Here is a 15677-nt window from a genome sequence, read left to right as displayed (position 1 = left end):
CCAGTTATTGAGGAACTGTTTGAGGGAGTGGTCATTTATTTATGTCTTATTTCATATTTCTCACCTGAGCTGTGTTTCATTTCCAGCACTTGTTCTTTTTTCCCTTCTCTGCTGATCCAATCACAAGTACATTTCCATGTCTGTGCTGCATGATCAGGTTAACTCTGCTGCCTGCAGATTGCCTTACATGCCTACTACAATCCCCGATCCTTTTTGTAGCCAGTGCCCTCTGAGACACAGCTCTATTCTCTGCATTTATGACATCAGAGATGTCACAGTTCCAATCCCCTGCCATGGGTGGATTGCCGACACTAGATCCGGTGGCCCGTGGCCCATCCAACTGTGACATCAGAACTGTCATAGAGATGTAACGTAGTGTTTGGTCCATTGAAATAGTTGGTTTTAACAAGCTTAGCTTGTTGATCTGAATTACTGTTTGTGATCACCATTTCAGCATTACCTACTACTTAATGAATTTGTATGTACCACGTAATGAAAAGTCTCCAGTCTTCTATGGTAGCTGTAAAAATCCACTAAGACCATTTGATTTCAAAGATTATGAACTGACAAGTGGTTTTAGTATCTAAAGGACCTTAATCCATTCAAAAAGACTTTGTTGATACTTAGCTCGCGTTTTCATAGAACCATAGAATGGCTTGGATTGGGAATGACCTCTAAGATCATCCTGAGAAAAGGAATGCAGGCAAGAATGCCAGGAGGCCTCCATGGATCAACAAGAAGCTCCTGGACTTACTTAAGCTCAAAAAGAAAGTCTATAGGGAGTGGAAGCAGGAACAGGTTACCTGGGAGGACTACAGAGAAGTTGTCCAAGCAGCCAGGGATCAGATTAGGAAAGCTAAAACCCAGACAGAATTAAATCTAGATAGGGACATAAAAGGAACAAGAAGGAATTCTACCGATATATCAGTGAGAAAAAGAAGATCAGGGAGGATGTAAGCCCTCTCCAGAAGGAAATCAGAGACTTGGTCACAAAGGATACAGAGAACGCTGAGGTGCTCAAAGACTTGTTTGCCTCAGTCTTCACTGGCAGGGGCTGTAGCCACACTGTTCAAATTGCAGAAAGCAATGGTGAGAACTTGGAGAAGGCACATCTTGTTGTGTAAAGATCAGGTTCAAGACCATCTAAGGAGCCTGAAGGTTCATGAGTCCATGCAACCCAAAGAGATTCATTCCTGGATTCTGAGGGAAATGGCAGATCAAGTTGCCAAGCCACCATTCGTTGTATTTGAAGGATGGTGCCAGAACTTTGGTGAAGTTCTCACTGATTGGAAAAGGGGAAACATAACCCCCATTTTCAAGAAGGGGAAAAAAAAGAAGATCCAGGGAACTACAGGCCAGTCAGTCTCACCTCTGTGCCTGGCAAGATCATGGAGCAGATCCTCCTGAAGGCCCTACTAAGGCACACAGAAAATAAAGACGGGGTGATTGGTGGGAACCAACGTGGCTTTGCCAAGGGCAAGTCGAGCCTGACAAAGTTGGTGGCCCTTATGATGGAACTGCAGCGTCAGTGGATGAAGGAAGAGCAAACGATGTCATCTACCTGGAGCTGTGCAGGTGTTTGACACTGGAGAAAAATAGATCGGATGGATGGGTGAGGAATTGGTTGGATGGATGCTGGTCCAAGTGGAGATGGGTGACGAGAGGCATTCCCCAGGGATTGGTGATGGAACCAGTGCTGTTTAACATCTTTGCAGGTGATGTGGACAGCGGGATCGAGTGCATCCTCAGCTCATTTGCAGGTGACACCAAGCTGAGCGGTGCAGCCGACATGCTAGAGGGAAGGGATGCCGTCCAGAGGGACCTGGGCAGGATGGAGAGGTGGTCCCATGCCAACCTCATGGAGTTCAACAAGGCCAAGTGCGAGGTGCTGTGTGTGTGGGTTGGAGCAACCATGGGTACAGGTTGGGCAGAGAATGGCTTGAGAGCAGCCCTGAGGAGGAGGATTTGGGGTGTCAGTTGGTGAAAGACTCAACATGAGCTGGCAATGTGTGCTCACAGCCCAGAAGGCCAACTGCATTCTGGGCTGTATCAATAGAAAGATGACCATCATGGCAAGGAAGGTTATTCTGCCCCTCTGCTCTGTTCTGCTCTGCTGAGACCCCACCTGGAGTACTGCGTCCAGTTCTGGAGCCCCAGCACAAGAAGGGCATGGAGCTGCTGGAGCAGATCCATGGATTATTGAAATTGACCAAATCCACTCCACCATGGAAGGTCACAGCCGGAGGGTTGTGGTTGACAGCTGTGTCCAGCTGGAGGCGGTGATGGGTGCTGTGTCCCCCTGGGCTCTCTATTGGGACTGGTGCTCTTCATCATCTTTATCAATGACAGAGGTCGTGTGTTTCCAACCTGGGCCACACTGAGCAAAGAGGAATTGTCTTGTGTTGCTCCAAAAGTAATGCCTCCTATTTTAATTTCCATGGAAAGCACAGCAGCTACACAGGGCACAATATCCCTTTTTGATAGAGCACCTCCCCAGCTACAAAACGCTATTTTTTTTTTTTTTTTTCCAACGCATTCGCCGCCGTAGTTCTCACTGTAAGACAAAACCGAATCCGATACACCTCATGAGCATCATTGTGTACCGGGCTGTGGTCGCCGCGGTAACCGCCTCCGTGCGGCGCATCCGGGGCGCACTGAGTCCCGACCCCGTCGGTAGCGCTGGGACCGGGGGGGGAGCGGAGCGGGGAGCGGAGGTGGTGCGCGGGGCGGGGCCGGGAGCAGCGCCGGGTGACAGCTGGCACAGACGGACCCTAAAGAAATGAATGCCTAAAACGCGGCGTCCGAGCGGAGAACGGCACCATTAAGAGCGATGCTTTGTTGCGGTGAGTAGTTTGCATATTCCTAATTAGCGGCGATGAATGAGCGCGGCGATGAGCTCGGGGTCGTTAATGTATATGTTATGTTTTATGTGTCTGTATAGCATCGTACGTGGGTATATTGTGTTGCACATGCTTATATTGCGCTGTTTATGTATATATACGTATCATTGTCTGCACAGTGTGTCCTGAGAGCAACACTGCTATTCTGGGGGGGCATGGACAGACGACTATGCATCTTTAACTTGAATTGGTGCTGTGTTATAGGGAGTTCTGCTGTGTTTTGTGCTGTGCTCTGCCACAAGGCAGCTTTCATGCTTGGTGCACGGTGCAAAATTAGTTAAAGAGACATAAAAACTGTGTATGATAATGTAGGAAACTTAGCTTAAAACATATTCCTCATCACAAACAACAACAAAAAAACCAGCCCAACACTTCGAATAACATCAGAACAGCACTTGGCCATTTTCGGCTTAAAATAACAAAGAGAACAAAGCAGCCGTCGATCTGTCATCCATACAGGACGTTTGGTTGTTGTTTCAGAAGTCATTAATTTGCACTGGGATGGAGCGCTGAGACCCGATGCCATCCTACAGTTTCTTTCTCTTCCTATAGGGAAAGCGTTGGCTCAGCACACCCGCGGGTGCCTGTGCCCTTGGTGCTCTCATTGCAGGAGAGTTGGCAGCTATTTTTAAACAATTCCTCTTCTTTTTTTTTTTTTTTTCCTTCCTCATACAAATGCACCGTCAGAACAGTGAGGAGCTGCTGACAGTCATCCCGCAGCCTTCCCCACAATCCCAAGTGCAAAGGCAGTGCTCAGTGCCTACCTGAGAGCTGCCATTCTGTTGTTTTAATTACAGCATAATGGTTAGAAAGATTCTTTCCATATTTCTGAATACCTTACCGAACTGATTCTTTGCCATTTGGGGTAACCACAGGTGTGCTTCCATCCCCAAGTTTGGCTCAGTTGTGCAGAGAGATGCTTTGCCCCATAACTGCAGGCTTCCTCTGTCTGTTTTCCTCTGTTACCTGTGCAGAAAGCAAATGGAACAAGTAGATCCCCATTCTTTGCTGTGGGCAAGTTGCAGTTCGATAAGAAGCTCTTTCTTTTCTTTTACAAAGGTAATAATGAGTAACTTTCTGCTGGAGGGTTTTGCTCAGTTTATTGGGGATCTCAAATCACAGAATAGAATCACAGGATCATGAAGTTTGGAAAAGACTTTTAAGGTCATCAACCGCAGCCCACCCCCCCATACCCACAGCCCACGTCCCTCAGTGTCATATCCCCATGGTTCTGGAGCAGCTCCATGGATGGTGACCCCACCACCTCCCTGGGCAGCTGTGCCACTGCATCACTGCTCTTCTGGAGAAGGAAATGTTTCCTGGTATCCAGCCTGAGGATAAGAAAAGATAAGGTCAGAAGGTAGGTCAGAACTGAAGCCTGTGCTTGCCCTCCTGCCTCCCAGGTGAGATAGAAAAGAAAGGGACCAGCTCTATAGCTAGATCTGTTGTGATAGGACAAGGGGGAATGGTTTCAGACTAAAAGAGGAAAGGTTTATATTGGATATCAGGAAAAAGCTTTTCATGAAAAAGGTAGAGCAAGAAGTAATGACTTAAATAGTACCAGGGAAGTTCAGGTTGGATGTCAGGAGAAAACTCTCCTCCAAAAGAGTGGTGATCCTTTGGCACAGCTGCCCAGGGAGGTGGTGGGGTCACTGTCCATGGAGCTGTTCCAGAACCATGGGTATGTGGCACTGTGGGCAGTGGGCATGGGAGGTGGGCTGGGGTTGGGTTTGGAGACCTTAGAGGTCTTTTCCAACCTTCATAATTCTATTGTTATTCTGTGCTAGTGGCACCGGTTGCCCTGAGAGATGGTGCATGTCCCTGCCAGTACCCAAGGTCAGGCTGGATGAGGCTTTGAGCACCTGATGAAGCTGTGGATGTCCCTGTTCATTGCAGGGAGTGGGACCAGATGACCTTGAAGGGTCCTTTCCAACTCAGACAGTTCTGTGATGAATGAGCCCTGGATTAAAGTCACGGTGAGGTGAGCAGTGACTGAGATTCAGTTGCCCTCTGCCCATGCCTACAGCTGCAGGGGAAGTGCACACGTGTAAACTCCTTTTGAATGGATTTCCACTGTGGCTATTGGTTGTGGCACGTCCTGTGCTCATTTTATGCACCTTGACCCCATGCCTTCAGCTTTGCTTGTGTTCCACAGCCCCAGTGCAATCCCAGCTGCATTTGATCACTTCTTTAACACAGTCTTTTCCTCTCTTGAGCTTGATGCAGCCACTGTACTCACATTGTCCTTTTCACTTGAAATTGAAGAAATCTAATCTGAAAGAGTTCCAGAACAGGAATAGAACTTCAACAATTCAACTCTTTTTAACATTTTCTCATTGTGTTTTAAATATCCTGGTTTCCAGGGCAGCTCCTTAAAACTTTTCCTTCTGAATGATGGATTTGTCTCCAAGCATTCTAAGAAATTACATGTATGTATATACAACAACCCAAAGTTTCCACAACTTATCTTGCTGTGAAGTTTTACCCCTCACGTTTTGGGGCAGAAGAGCTGAAAACAAACGCACAGATGCTACTGCAGTTATTTGCTAACTCAGAGTTTGTGACTTCCCAGTGAGTCATCACAGACCTCTAACCAGAACCACAAATACAACCGAGATTGGGAGATTTCTCTCAATTATTTCCTGTGCGAGGTAGAAAATACAAGAAATGGTGCAGTTTGTAAAAAACAGGGATGTTTCCAACAGGAAGAACTTGCCTCAGCCACAAGATTGGTTTGTGTGCTTTATTGCCCTCATTATTTGAAGTTTGAAAGGATGCTTCCAAGCAGAGTTTGTTCCCGTTGCTGTCTGCCCTTTGGATTTTGATATATCTGTGCTCAAGTACCGCTGCGTGCTTTTATTACCAATACATTTATGCATAGGTTACCATGAAATCACCACAGATCTGTCTCCAAGTAGGAGATTTGGAGATTTCTCTGTGCAAAACACCTTTTCCAGCTTTTAGTTGTTCCTGTTTTTCTTCCTTGCTTTCTGTTGTGAAGTTTCACTTGTCATTACCAGCTATTGCATCTTTAAATAGGTTTTCCTTTTCTTCACCGGCCTGCCTTCAGTGCTTGCTATTGAATTGGTCGTATCGATCTTATATTCTACTTAGCCAAGCACGTAGGCAGTCAGAAGGCAGCAGGAGATCATTATTTGGATTTGAATAATAAATAACAGGCCTTCTTTATGGCCTTTGCCGCATATAATATGTGGTTCAAAAGAAGTCATTCTTTCATTTCTTTCTTCTTACTGAGTAATCAGGGGATAAAACTTTATGTGGCAAATAATAGTAAAAGAATTGTCCTCTTAGATAGAAGAACAAATTTGTTCAGTTAGGAGAATGCTAGAGAGAAAATTCTTTCCATCAGGTGCTGTCATCAGATTGTGATGTGACCCACTGATGTCCTGGCTGATGGATTGTGAAACAAGTATAGGCCTGGCACAATTGATTTCCAGAAGTTTCTCAGGTAATTGTTGTATTCTTCAGGCATAGAGAAGTTTAGTAAGGCTGTGTCTAAGGAAGGAGTCTGGAACCACTTTCACAGATTGATACAGAACCATAGAATTGAAGGGATCAGGTTCAGAGCTCCAGATGGGGCCTCCTCAGGGCAGAGTAGAGGGGGAAGATCAGCTCCCTCACCCCACTGGCCATGCTCTATGCAATGCACCCCATGTTCCCATTGGCCTTCTTGGCCATAAGGACACACTGCTGGCTCATGGCCAGCCTTTGGTCAACCATTGGTCAAGCAGAGCAACGAGGTCCTTCTTAGCAGAGTTCCCTTCCAGCAGGTTAACCTGTACTGATGGGTGAGGTTATTCCTCCCGAAGATGCAGGACTGAACACTTGCCCTCATTGAACTTCTTGATGTTCTTTGCCCATCTGTCAGCTCGTTGAGGTCGCTGAATGGCAATGCAGTCCTCTGGTGTATCTGCCACTCCACGTAGCTTGGTATCACAATCAAACTTGCTTCCTCAAACAGGTTTATGATGAAAAACCACAGAGCTTTTATATCAAAGAAGATACAGGAATGAGCTTTAGATCAAACCACAGTGCTGCATATACTGTTAGTTTCCACCTGCTCAGGACCATGTTTCGCATTTTTGGTAACTCACATTTTTATTACAATTGTTGGAAAGTTTGCAGTGTGACAGGGAAAGAGATGGATTGCATTGCTCATGACATCCTTACAGAATGCTGTGTCTACAGTAAAATTGCTTTATCCTCTCTTGCTAATGAAGTATGCTTCTTTTGTGCTCCCCCCGCTTCACTCTTCCATTCAGTTGCTGAGATCTGGTGATGGTTTCTGGAGCGAGCAGAGCGATCTGTTTGCTGTCCCTCCTGTCCCATTGCAGTGCCTGGCATGGTGCCTGCTGGGGAGGCATCCAGCTCTCCTGCAGCCAGCTGTCCTTGCTGCACTGAATACAGCCAGCTTTGCAGCAGAAGTTTCATACAGATGGAAGATTTGCAGGCAAATGCCAGTTTGTGTTCCTGTCTTCTTTTCTACTGCTTGGTTGAGTTTTCAGTCAACTAGGAACACCAGCCAGCAATCTTACTTTATGCCCTATCCTGGAAGAATATGTCCTCCTTTGGCTTTTGAATTATCATCAATTGTCAGTGATCTTAAAGGTCATTTCCAACCTCAGTGATTCTATGAGAGGGCAGGGTGGGGATGGGTTGATGCAGGTTGGATATTAGGAAACATTTCTTCTCATAAAGAGCAGTGATGCAGTGGCACAGCTGCCCAGGGAGGTGGTGGCGTCATCGTCTATGGGGGTGTTCCAGAACCATGGGGATGTGACACTGAGGGATGTGGGCAGTGGGCATGGGGGGGTGGGCTGGGGTTGGACTTGGGGATCTGAGAGAACTTTTCCAACCTGAATGGTTCTATGGATCTGCTGAAATGTGGCCTGGTCCCTTGTTAGCATGGTAAACTGGGCGATTAGTGTGATGTGCAGGTGGCCAACACATGCAAGAGTAGCAAAAGCTGCGGCAGTGGGAAAGAAGAAATCTGTACTGGGGGCACAACCTTGCTTGTGTCACTTCAGATATCACAGCATTTGTGTTCGTGGGGAGCTGGGGTTGTGCCGGCTGTATGTAACCTCAGCCACGTCTGTTCTATGGAGAAGTTCTCTTTGGTCTTCCCTGAGAAACCAAGCTGAGTGGGTGCATTATTGTGCTATTATCATAATGTATTGACACAGTTCTTCCAAGGATGAGATACGAGGAAAGGGAGTCACACTGGTTTTGCTTTGAATCCTTCCTGATAGGTTGTAATAGAAAGAGATTAGTTTGCACAGCGCTATTCGTGGAAGTGTCCCAGAGGACTTCTGATGGCTGCTAAGCAAAGAAATGCTATTTCTTCGCTTCTGTGGATACATTGTGCAATAGAAAGCAGGAATTTCATTAAATCAAATTGCATTTTATAGTCAATGTCTTTCTTATCTGAAAAAAAAGCCAACACAAAAAGTGTGAAGCAGTATAGGAAGAATTAAGAAAACTGAGTTAATGCTTGTTTGTGGTAATGACTTGTGATGAGTTGTCCTTTCCTAGCCTGCTGTATGACAAATAGTAAAGCTCCCAGGAAGAGGAATCTGTCTTGCTTCACTGCTTTTTCCAGCTGACACCTTACAGAGGGAAGTGGAAGGGCTCTCATGCCAGCTGGGATGGTTTTATTTTTACAGTTATGTACGACTGTGTTCCATCAAGAATTGGAGTCGGTCCTTGTGGGTCCCTTCCAACTCGGGATATCCAACTCTTAGTTATTACGTACGGTGGTGTTTTGTTTTAATTAGTAAACTGAACTGGGTTTCCATATGGATTTGGGTACTACTCCTTTGTTACTAGCTCTCTGTTTAACCTCATGTAAATTTCTCTTGGATCAAGATCTTGACCACAGTGTCTGCTGGCTGCGCTCCTAGAAATGCTTTATGTTAACCTTTGCCTACATAAATATATGTAGGTAGGTAACCACAGAACTGTTTATTTTTAAGTCCCTTTAAATTTCTGTCAGCATGCCTGTAAAATGGAATAATAATAGTTAGAGGTCAGCCACTCTCTGTAGTGTAAAGTGTGTTAATATCAGTATGTTTTTACATTTCTGTGCATCTAATACTTACCTTTGGTTTGTGCCTGCCTGGCTGCATTGATTGTTTTAATTGTAATTCTCTGTAATTCTCTCTTCACAAGGAAATACAGCCTGGGCTGCAAGAGGGGCCCTGAGCAGTGCCAGAAGGGCTCACATTATCCCTTACAAATCTTAATAGCGTAGGACTGTTCTGGTTATAGAACAAAACTCAGCTGTAAGGTTACCAGTGGTATTCAAGACTCCATTTCTGTTCGGCTTGTAGGTGTGTAAGTACAGTAAATGCAGTCAAAAGGAAACAGCAAAAAAAGAGTGACAGCTGTCATGCAGTAATCCCTATTAATTCCATCCCTATTAAAAGAGTGACCTGAGTCCATGCATTACTAGTTGATAGTTAAACAACGGTTGGATTTAGGATAGGTGTAATGGCTTTCAGTTGCTCCAGGTGGGGCTCAGGCTGGATGTTAAGGAAGACTTACTCTCATAAAGAGCAGTGATGCAGTGGCACAGTTACCCAGGGAGATGGTGAGGTCACCATCCATGGAGCTGTTCCAGAACCATGGGGATGTGGCACTGAGGATGTGGCAATGAGGAAGGGTGGGCTGGGGTTGGACTTGGTGATCTGAGAGGTCTTCTCCAACCTGAATGCTTCCACGATTTCTCCAGCTAACTTAGATTTAACTCACTAGAAATAAAACCCATCCGGGAGGTGTATGCAGTCATTGTTAGAATGAAGGTTTGTTGCAACAAGTCAGTGCCTCACCTCCGTAGGCATTTCGGATATTTCCCCTAACTTGAATGTCTCCTACGTCTCTCTGAAGAATTGTACAGTGCCAGAGGTCAGTTATGTAATCACAAATGTTTCACCTTCATCTTCAAGCAGTGCAGAAATCATGAAAACTAATTAGAGAAGAGCAGACAGAGCTCTTTAAGTACCTTTGTGCAAAGCAAATCCTGCTGCTCTTTGCCCGAATAGTGTCACTGGAAACACTGATGCCCTTTTTCCTGCTATTGGTTTTTGTTTTCTAATTTATTTCTTTTAATCACTAACTGGAACAAATTCCTCTTTCTGTTTCAGTCCCCCTCGACCTCTGACTAACATGAATGACGCCATGGTGACCCACATGTCCTCCGGAGCACCGACACCAACAAAGAGGTAGGTGTACACCTCAGCATTTATCGTTTGCTTCTCAGGGAGGTGTAGAACACAGAGCATGGGTTTTGTATCACTAGAGCTCTTCTAATGTGTTTTGAATAACACTTCTACTTCAAAGTGTGTGTACAGCGTACATTAAAAGAGGAATTGTTTGCAATGCTGCTTTTTTTTTCCCTCTAAGGAGTGATTTTCTTCTATTGAAATAGGTGCCGTTACGTGAGTGTGACTGAAGAAATATCCAAATATTACTAAAGAAATTGTTGTTGTTGTTATTAAATAGAGCATTACATTCAAAGCTGTTCTGAGGAGGACTGGTCTTGTATCATAGGCTGCACTGCTCACAAAACAGAGGATTTCTCGTAATAAGTTTACCTTATTACCTTTGTAATAAGTTTGTAATAAGTTTGAGACATTTCTCGTAATAAGTTTACCTTATTATCTTTGTTAACACGCATTCTCTGCACCAACCCAAGTTCTTTTGAGTTGTCAGTATCTACTGAATGCATTAAGGTAGAGCTAAAGTTGGGCTATACTTATTTTTATGTATGTAAATTATTGCATGAATGCTCACTTGTAAACATGCAAAAACATTGAATCACGGATTTGCAGTTTTCTTTTTGTCAAGTTACGCAGGGGAAAATAGCAAGGTGTTCTGCTGAAGATTTCACTGGCCCAAAGCTGTAAATGAGTAACTGTTCCCGTCAGGGAAGGAGAAACAAAACTGGAAAAAATGTTCTCACATTTCAGTGACAAAATGGCGCTGAAGAAGCAAGCCAAACCCCTCAGATCCAGCAGCAGTCTCCCAGAAAGGCTTAAGCACAGATCCAGATAGTTTCCTTCCAGTTTCCAAGACAAATGAAGTGAGTTGTGTTTGCAGTTTTCAACTGTGTTAAAATTCCAGAACTGTCTGCGAGTCCCTCAGTTGAGTGACTGCAAACTCTGTACAGAGTGTGGTACGTCCTGTGACTTCAAATTTGCTTTTTGCTGAATTAGAAGCGAAGAGGCTGAGTCTGAATATTAATGCGGGCTGTCTTTAAACCACACAACCCATGACACTTTCTAATTTATTGGGTTGCAAGCAAACTCCTGGCCGAGGCCGTCAGTGTTTGTGTTAAGCCTCTATTTAGGCTTCACATCTTCCCAGCACGTGGCTGTTTTCTGTGCTGGTCTGTGGGCACAGTAGATGCCGTTTCTTCTCATGGAAGCCTGCAGTCCCATTAACCATTTGTTCCTGTGCAACCCTGGAGATGTTTAAGAACTGTGGAGATGTGGCAGCTGGGGACACAGTTCAGTGAGCATGGTGGGGATGGGCTGGCAGTTCAACTTGGTGATCTTGGAGGCCTTTTCCAACCTTAATGGTTCTGTGACTCTATGACATGATAGAATCATTAGCTCTGGCACGCTTCAGCTCTGAATAGTTCTGTTTATATAAAGGAGCAAGTCTGTTGCTGCCTGCTGTCCAATGTCAGGTAGACCAAAGGTAATTCAGAAATAAAAACTTTGAGAATCAGAACAGTTTGAACACAGACAGCACGTCATCTGCCTCTACACACCCTGCGATCACCAACCACCAGGACTTGCTTAAAGTGTTCCTCATGAGAATCAATTATTTGCTGACTTGGGCCTTGAATGTGTGTAGCACAGTGAGGCACCAAGGTGGATGTTAACAAGAACATGGCCAGTAGGTAATAGCTATTGGGACAGGTCCTTGGCACGGTGCTATTGTCGTTTTTACAACAGACAGGTCAACTGAACTCAGTAGGTATTTTGAAAAACACACATGTAACTGTAGCTGACTTCCCATTTAAAGGTGTGGAGCCAGTAAAAATGGATAAAAATCCCTTCGCAATTCAAGACCTTCCAAGATAAAGACTTCATAGCACAGATCCTTTACAGATCCCGTGCCCAGGAAAGGCTAAGAAAAGAAATTGGAATAAACACCAAAGGAACTCCCAGAATCCACGGGTGGTGGTTATTGTCATGCTTCGTCCACAGCTTGCTCTTTATGACAGGCAAGACATTTGCTGAAGCACAGAAGGGCATTATGCCAGTCCAGAGGCACTTGTGAGAAAACCATAAATCATCTTAACTTTCAAGCATCATCTTCTGTCAGGCACTGTGAGAGCTCACAGGCAGCAAATAGCTGGTAGCTGCCATCTTCTGTGATTGCCATAGCTATTTTAATACCTTCCTTTCTACCAGGATCCCGGCTCACCCTTCCTTAAGGATTCTCGCTTGCAGAATTACAGGTTACTTCATCTAGCAGGTTCTGGAAGAATCTGTGGGAAGAGGCTTCTTCTCCCTGTACTTACTTATTCCAAAGAATGAGTGGGGTTATTTATCTCTTCCTGAACCTGGGGGAAAAGGCAGTAGCAATGTTTGTCTCCATCATTTCAGCTTTTCAGGCCCTCAGCACACTGCTCCATAACCACTCTACAACCCCTGGGGATCTACCTGAGACTTGCAGTGGGACCCAAACCCACCTCACATCAGGTACTGACATTCAGCCTCTGCTGTGCCTTTGTTCTTTGCGAAGTTGTGGTGGCTGTGTAAATATGTCCAAGTCTAATCAGGGCTGGGTTAGTTTTCATCACGTCATAATGAGGAAAAAAGATCTTCACCAGAGCTTCTCTGGTGGTTCAGGTGAGGCTCTATGAGGAATATCAGTGGAAACCAATTCAGATTGTATCTGAATTGTATCCAGACCATTTCCATCTCCACAAGGCTTCTGCATAACCTCAGTACACAGCCAGTTATAGATGGCTGCAGATCTGGGGGCTTTAGCATCACAGCTGAAACACTTGGCTCTTGCCACAGCTTGGAAAAGACTCTGTGCTCATCTCAGCATATGCCCATCCATGTATGGTATAAAATACTGAGTATTTGGGAGTTGCAATGCGCTGAGTGAACCACGGAGTACATTGGAGCGTCCATTCGTTTATCATCTGGTTAGTAAGGGACTTAAAGCGCATCTCTGTGTTATCTTTAAACAGGTTTCTTTAAACCTGGAACATGTACAGGTGTTTGCAGTTAGTAACAGAGTGAGCGAAGGCAGGAGAAATGTTTTTTTCCCCTGTGGAAATTTCTTCTATTTCTGTTTTGCAGTTCACATATGTCTGATTCCAATGTGGGCATGGTGGTGATGAGTTGGCGGTTGGACTTGATGATCTTGGAGGTCTTTTCCAACCTGTGTCATTCTGTGAATGTTTTTCCTAGGATTTATTACAGTTCCCGTTGCTTAGATTAATCCCTGATGTGAGACTACATCACTGACAGAATTCAGGGGCTCATTTCTCCAGCTGTAGACACTGTCACATCTTGGCAGCATGAAGTGAACTCATCGGGGCACTGAGACTGCTTGGTACAAGCTGAGCACCATTCTTAGCTGCATTTTAATGTGCTACAGTAATCCAGCTGGCGTAGCAGAGGGGCACAACCCCCACTCTGCCCCGCTGCCACCCCTTTGTGAATGCAGCCCAAGATGCTGTTGGCCTTCCAGGCTGCAAGCGCACACAGCTGGCTCTTGACCTGCTTTTTGTCCATCAGAACTCCCAAGTCCATCTCTGTAGGACTGCTCTCAGTGAGTTCTTCTCCCAGTCTGTACCCATGTCTGGGATTGCCCCAACCCACATGCATCAACTTGGCTTTGTTAAACTTCATTAGTCTTTTTGTGTGCCCACTTTTTGAGCTTGTCCAGGTCCCTCAATCCCACTGTCTGTGCCACTGATAAAGATGATGAAGAGCTCTAGTCCCAAAACAGACCCGTGGGGTACACGACTCATCACCACCTCCATATGGACAGAGCTGTTGACCACAACCTTCTGGCTGTGACCTTCCAAGCAGTTCTTTATCCACCGAATAGTCCAGTCTTCAAACCCACATCTCTCCAATGTAAAGATAGGATGTGGTTGGAGGCCATGTCCAAGGCTTCCCAGAAGTCCAGGCAGACAACAGCAGTTGCCCTTCCCTTTGTCCACCAGTGCTATCACTCCATCACAGAAGGCCACCAGGTGGGTCAGGCACGGTCTGCCCTTGGTGAAGCCATGAAGCTGTTCCTCATCTCATACGTGCCTTTACATCCCTTCCAGGAGGATATGTTCCATTATCTTCCCCTTACTTTATATCCTATCCTAATGTCTTACATATGTATATATGGGATTTTTTGTTTTGCTTTGCTTTCTTTCCCCAAAGGACGGAGCAAAAGTGGGTTTGAAGGTTAAGTCAGAAGGAACACTAAATGAATACATACACATGATTTTATTAGAAAAAGAAAACTGCTTCTTCAATTTTGTAATCACATCCACATTCCTGATTGTATCCATTACAGTCGTAGAATCTTGAAGGTTGGAAAGACCTCTAAGATCAAGTCCATCTGTCAGCTTATCTGCACTGTGCCCACATTTGGATGCTGCTGTGCATGGAGCTTGTTGTAGCTGCCACTGAATCTCAGTGGAAGTTCGTGTTGATAAATGTATGTATATAGTTTTAAAAGCCTTTTTCCTGCTAAAATTCTTAATGAGAATTTCCTACTAATATCCTTAATAAGAGTTCAGTCATAATTGTGATTTGTTCTAAATTATTAGTGAAGAACTGCCTCATTTGAGTTTTAATCCACTTATGGCAGATGTCACCGTGGCAGGATGGAAAAAGAAATGTCCTTTTGTTATTTCATGGAAATAACCTCAGTGTGACAGCTGCTTTGTTGGGAAGAAGGCTGAGCTGAAAGAGCAGGATTTCAATGCCTGAGCTCGCTTTTTTATGAACTGAAAATTGAAAAGCAAACAAGCCAAAGCAGCCCTCCTCAAATGCTGCCCTCAGCCAGCTCACATCTCAGGGAGCCTTTATCTTTTCCACCCTCCTCATCCTCTGCTTTCAGTGGGAAAGCATCCAGAGGGGCAGTGAACTCTGCGGATCCCAGGATTTCTGTATCTGTATTTTGCAAGGAGCTTTCTGTAGTCAGTAACAAACGGCAGACAGAATGAGGTCAGAGAAAGTTTGTCCTAATAAGAGGGAAGTTCTGGGAGCAGAATCGTAGCGATGGTCACTTGCAGCTTTGGATCATTTCCACATTTAGGTATGTAATATTTAATAGTACCATTTTGCTATTTTTCATCTCAGAATGTAAATTTCCAAATTCAAATCAGTGGTTTAATGGCATGTTTACACTTGATAGCATTCTCTTAAATGAGGGAGGGAAACATTCCGTGCATTTATCGAGTGAAACATTTACAGAGGGAAAATTTGAACGCAACCTTACTGTATTTGTGACCTATGATACAACAAAAGTCGGTGTTTCTCTCATCATTACAGCCAACGAACCTTTCTAAATAGATGGAAAGGATTACGCCTCATTTATAAGATGAGGCCAAGCCTGCAAAATATGTCATGTCTTTTTTTGCTGGTTTATTTCATATTACCTTAGGAATAGATTCTTTCTGTTGAGGTCCATGTGCACTGTTCTTCCATCAGCAGTTCCCTTCCCAGAGGCTGCCAGCCCCCAGCCTGTTTAACGATGTGCGTTCTGCAGTCTCTTCTC

General features: G+C 44.8%; 1 protein-coding gene across 20 annotated transcripts in view; it reads left to right on the top strand.

The window, feature by feature from the left end:
- The window catches only part of DTNB (dystrobrevin beta), a 131661-nt gene that overhangs the window by 48202 nt on the left and 67782 nt on the right, over positions 1–15677 (top strand). For 18 of the 20 annotated variants that reach the window (XR_001554485.1, XR_004306553.1, XM_015859758.2 and 15 more), the window contains one exon: positions 10064–10141. Coding sequence is in view for 18 of the 20 variants with exons in the window: in XM_015859758.2 (XP_015715244.1) it covers positions 10064–10141 (78 nt within the window). In the remaining 2 variants the exon portion in view is untranslated. Of the gene's footprint in view, positions 1–10063; positions 10142–10347; positions 10409–10888; positions 11396–15677 lie in introns of those variants that run through there. The other 2 variants (XM_032443428.1, XM_032443429.1) reach the window with 2 other exon arrangements.

The sequence above is a fragment of the Coturnix japonica genome, chromosome 3, assembly GCF_001577835.2.
Source record: "Coturnix japonica isolate 7356 chromosome 3, Coturnix japonica 2.1, whole genome shotgun sequence".
Taxonomy (NCBI): domain Eukaryota; kingdom Metazoa; phylum Chordata; class Aves; order Galliformes; family Phasianidae; genus Coturnix; species Coturnix japonica.
Note: the sequence above shows the minus strand (reverse complement) of the source record. Positions and strands in the feature narration are given on the sequence as shown.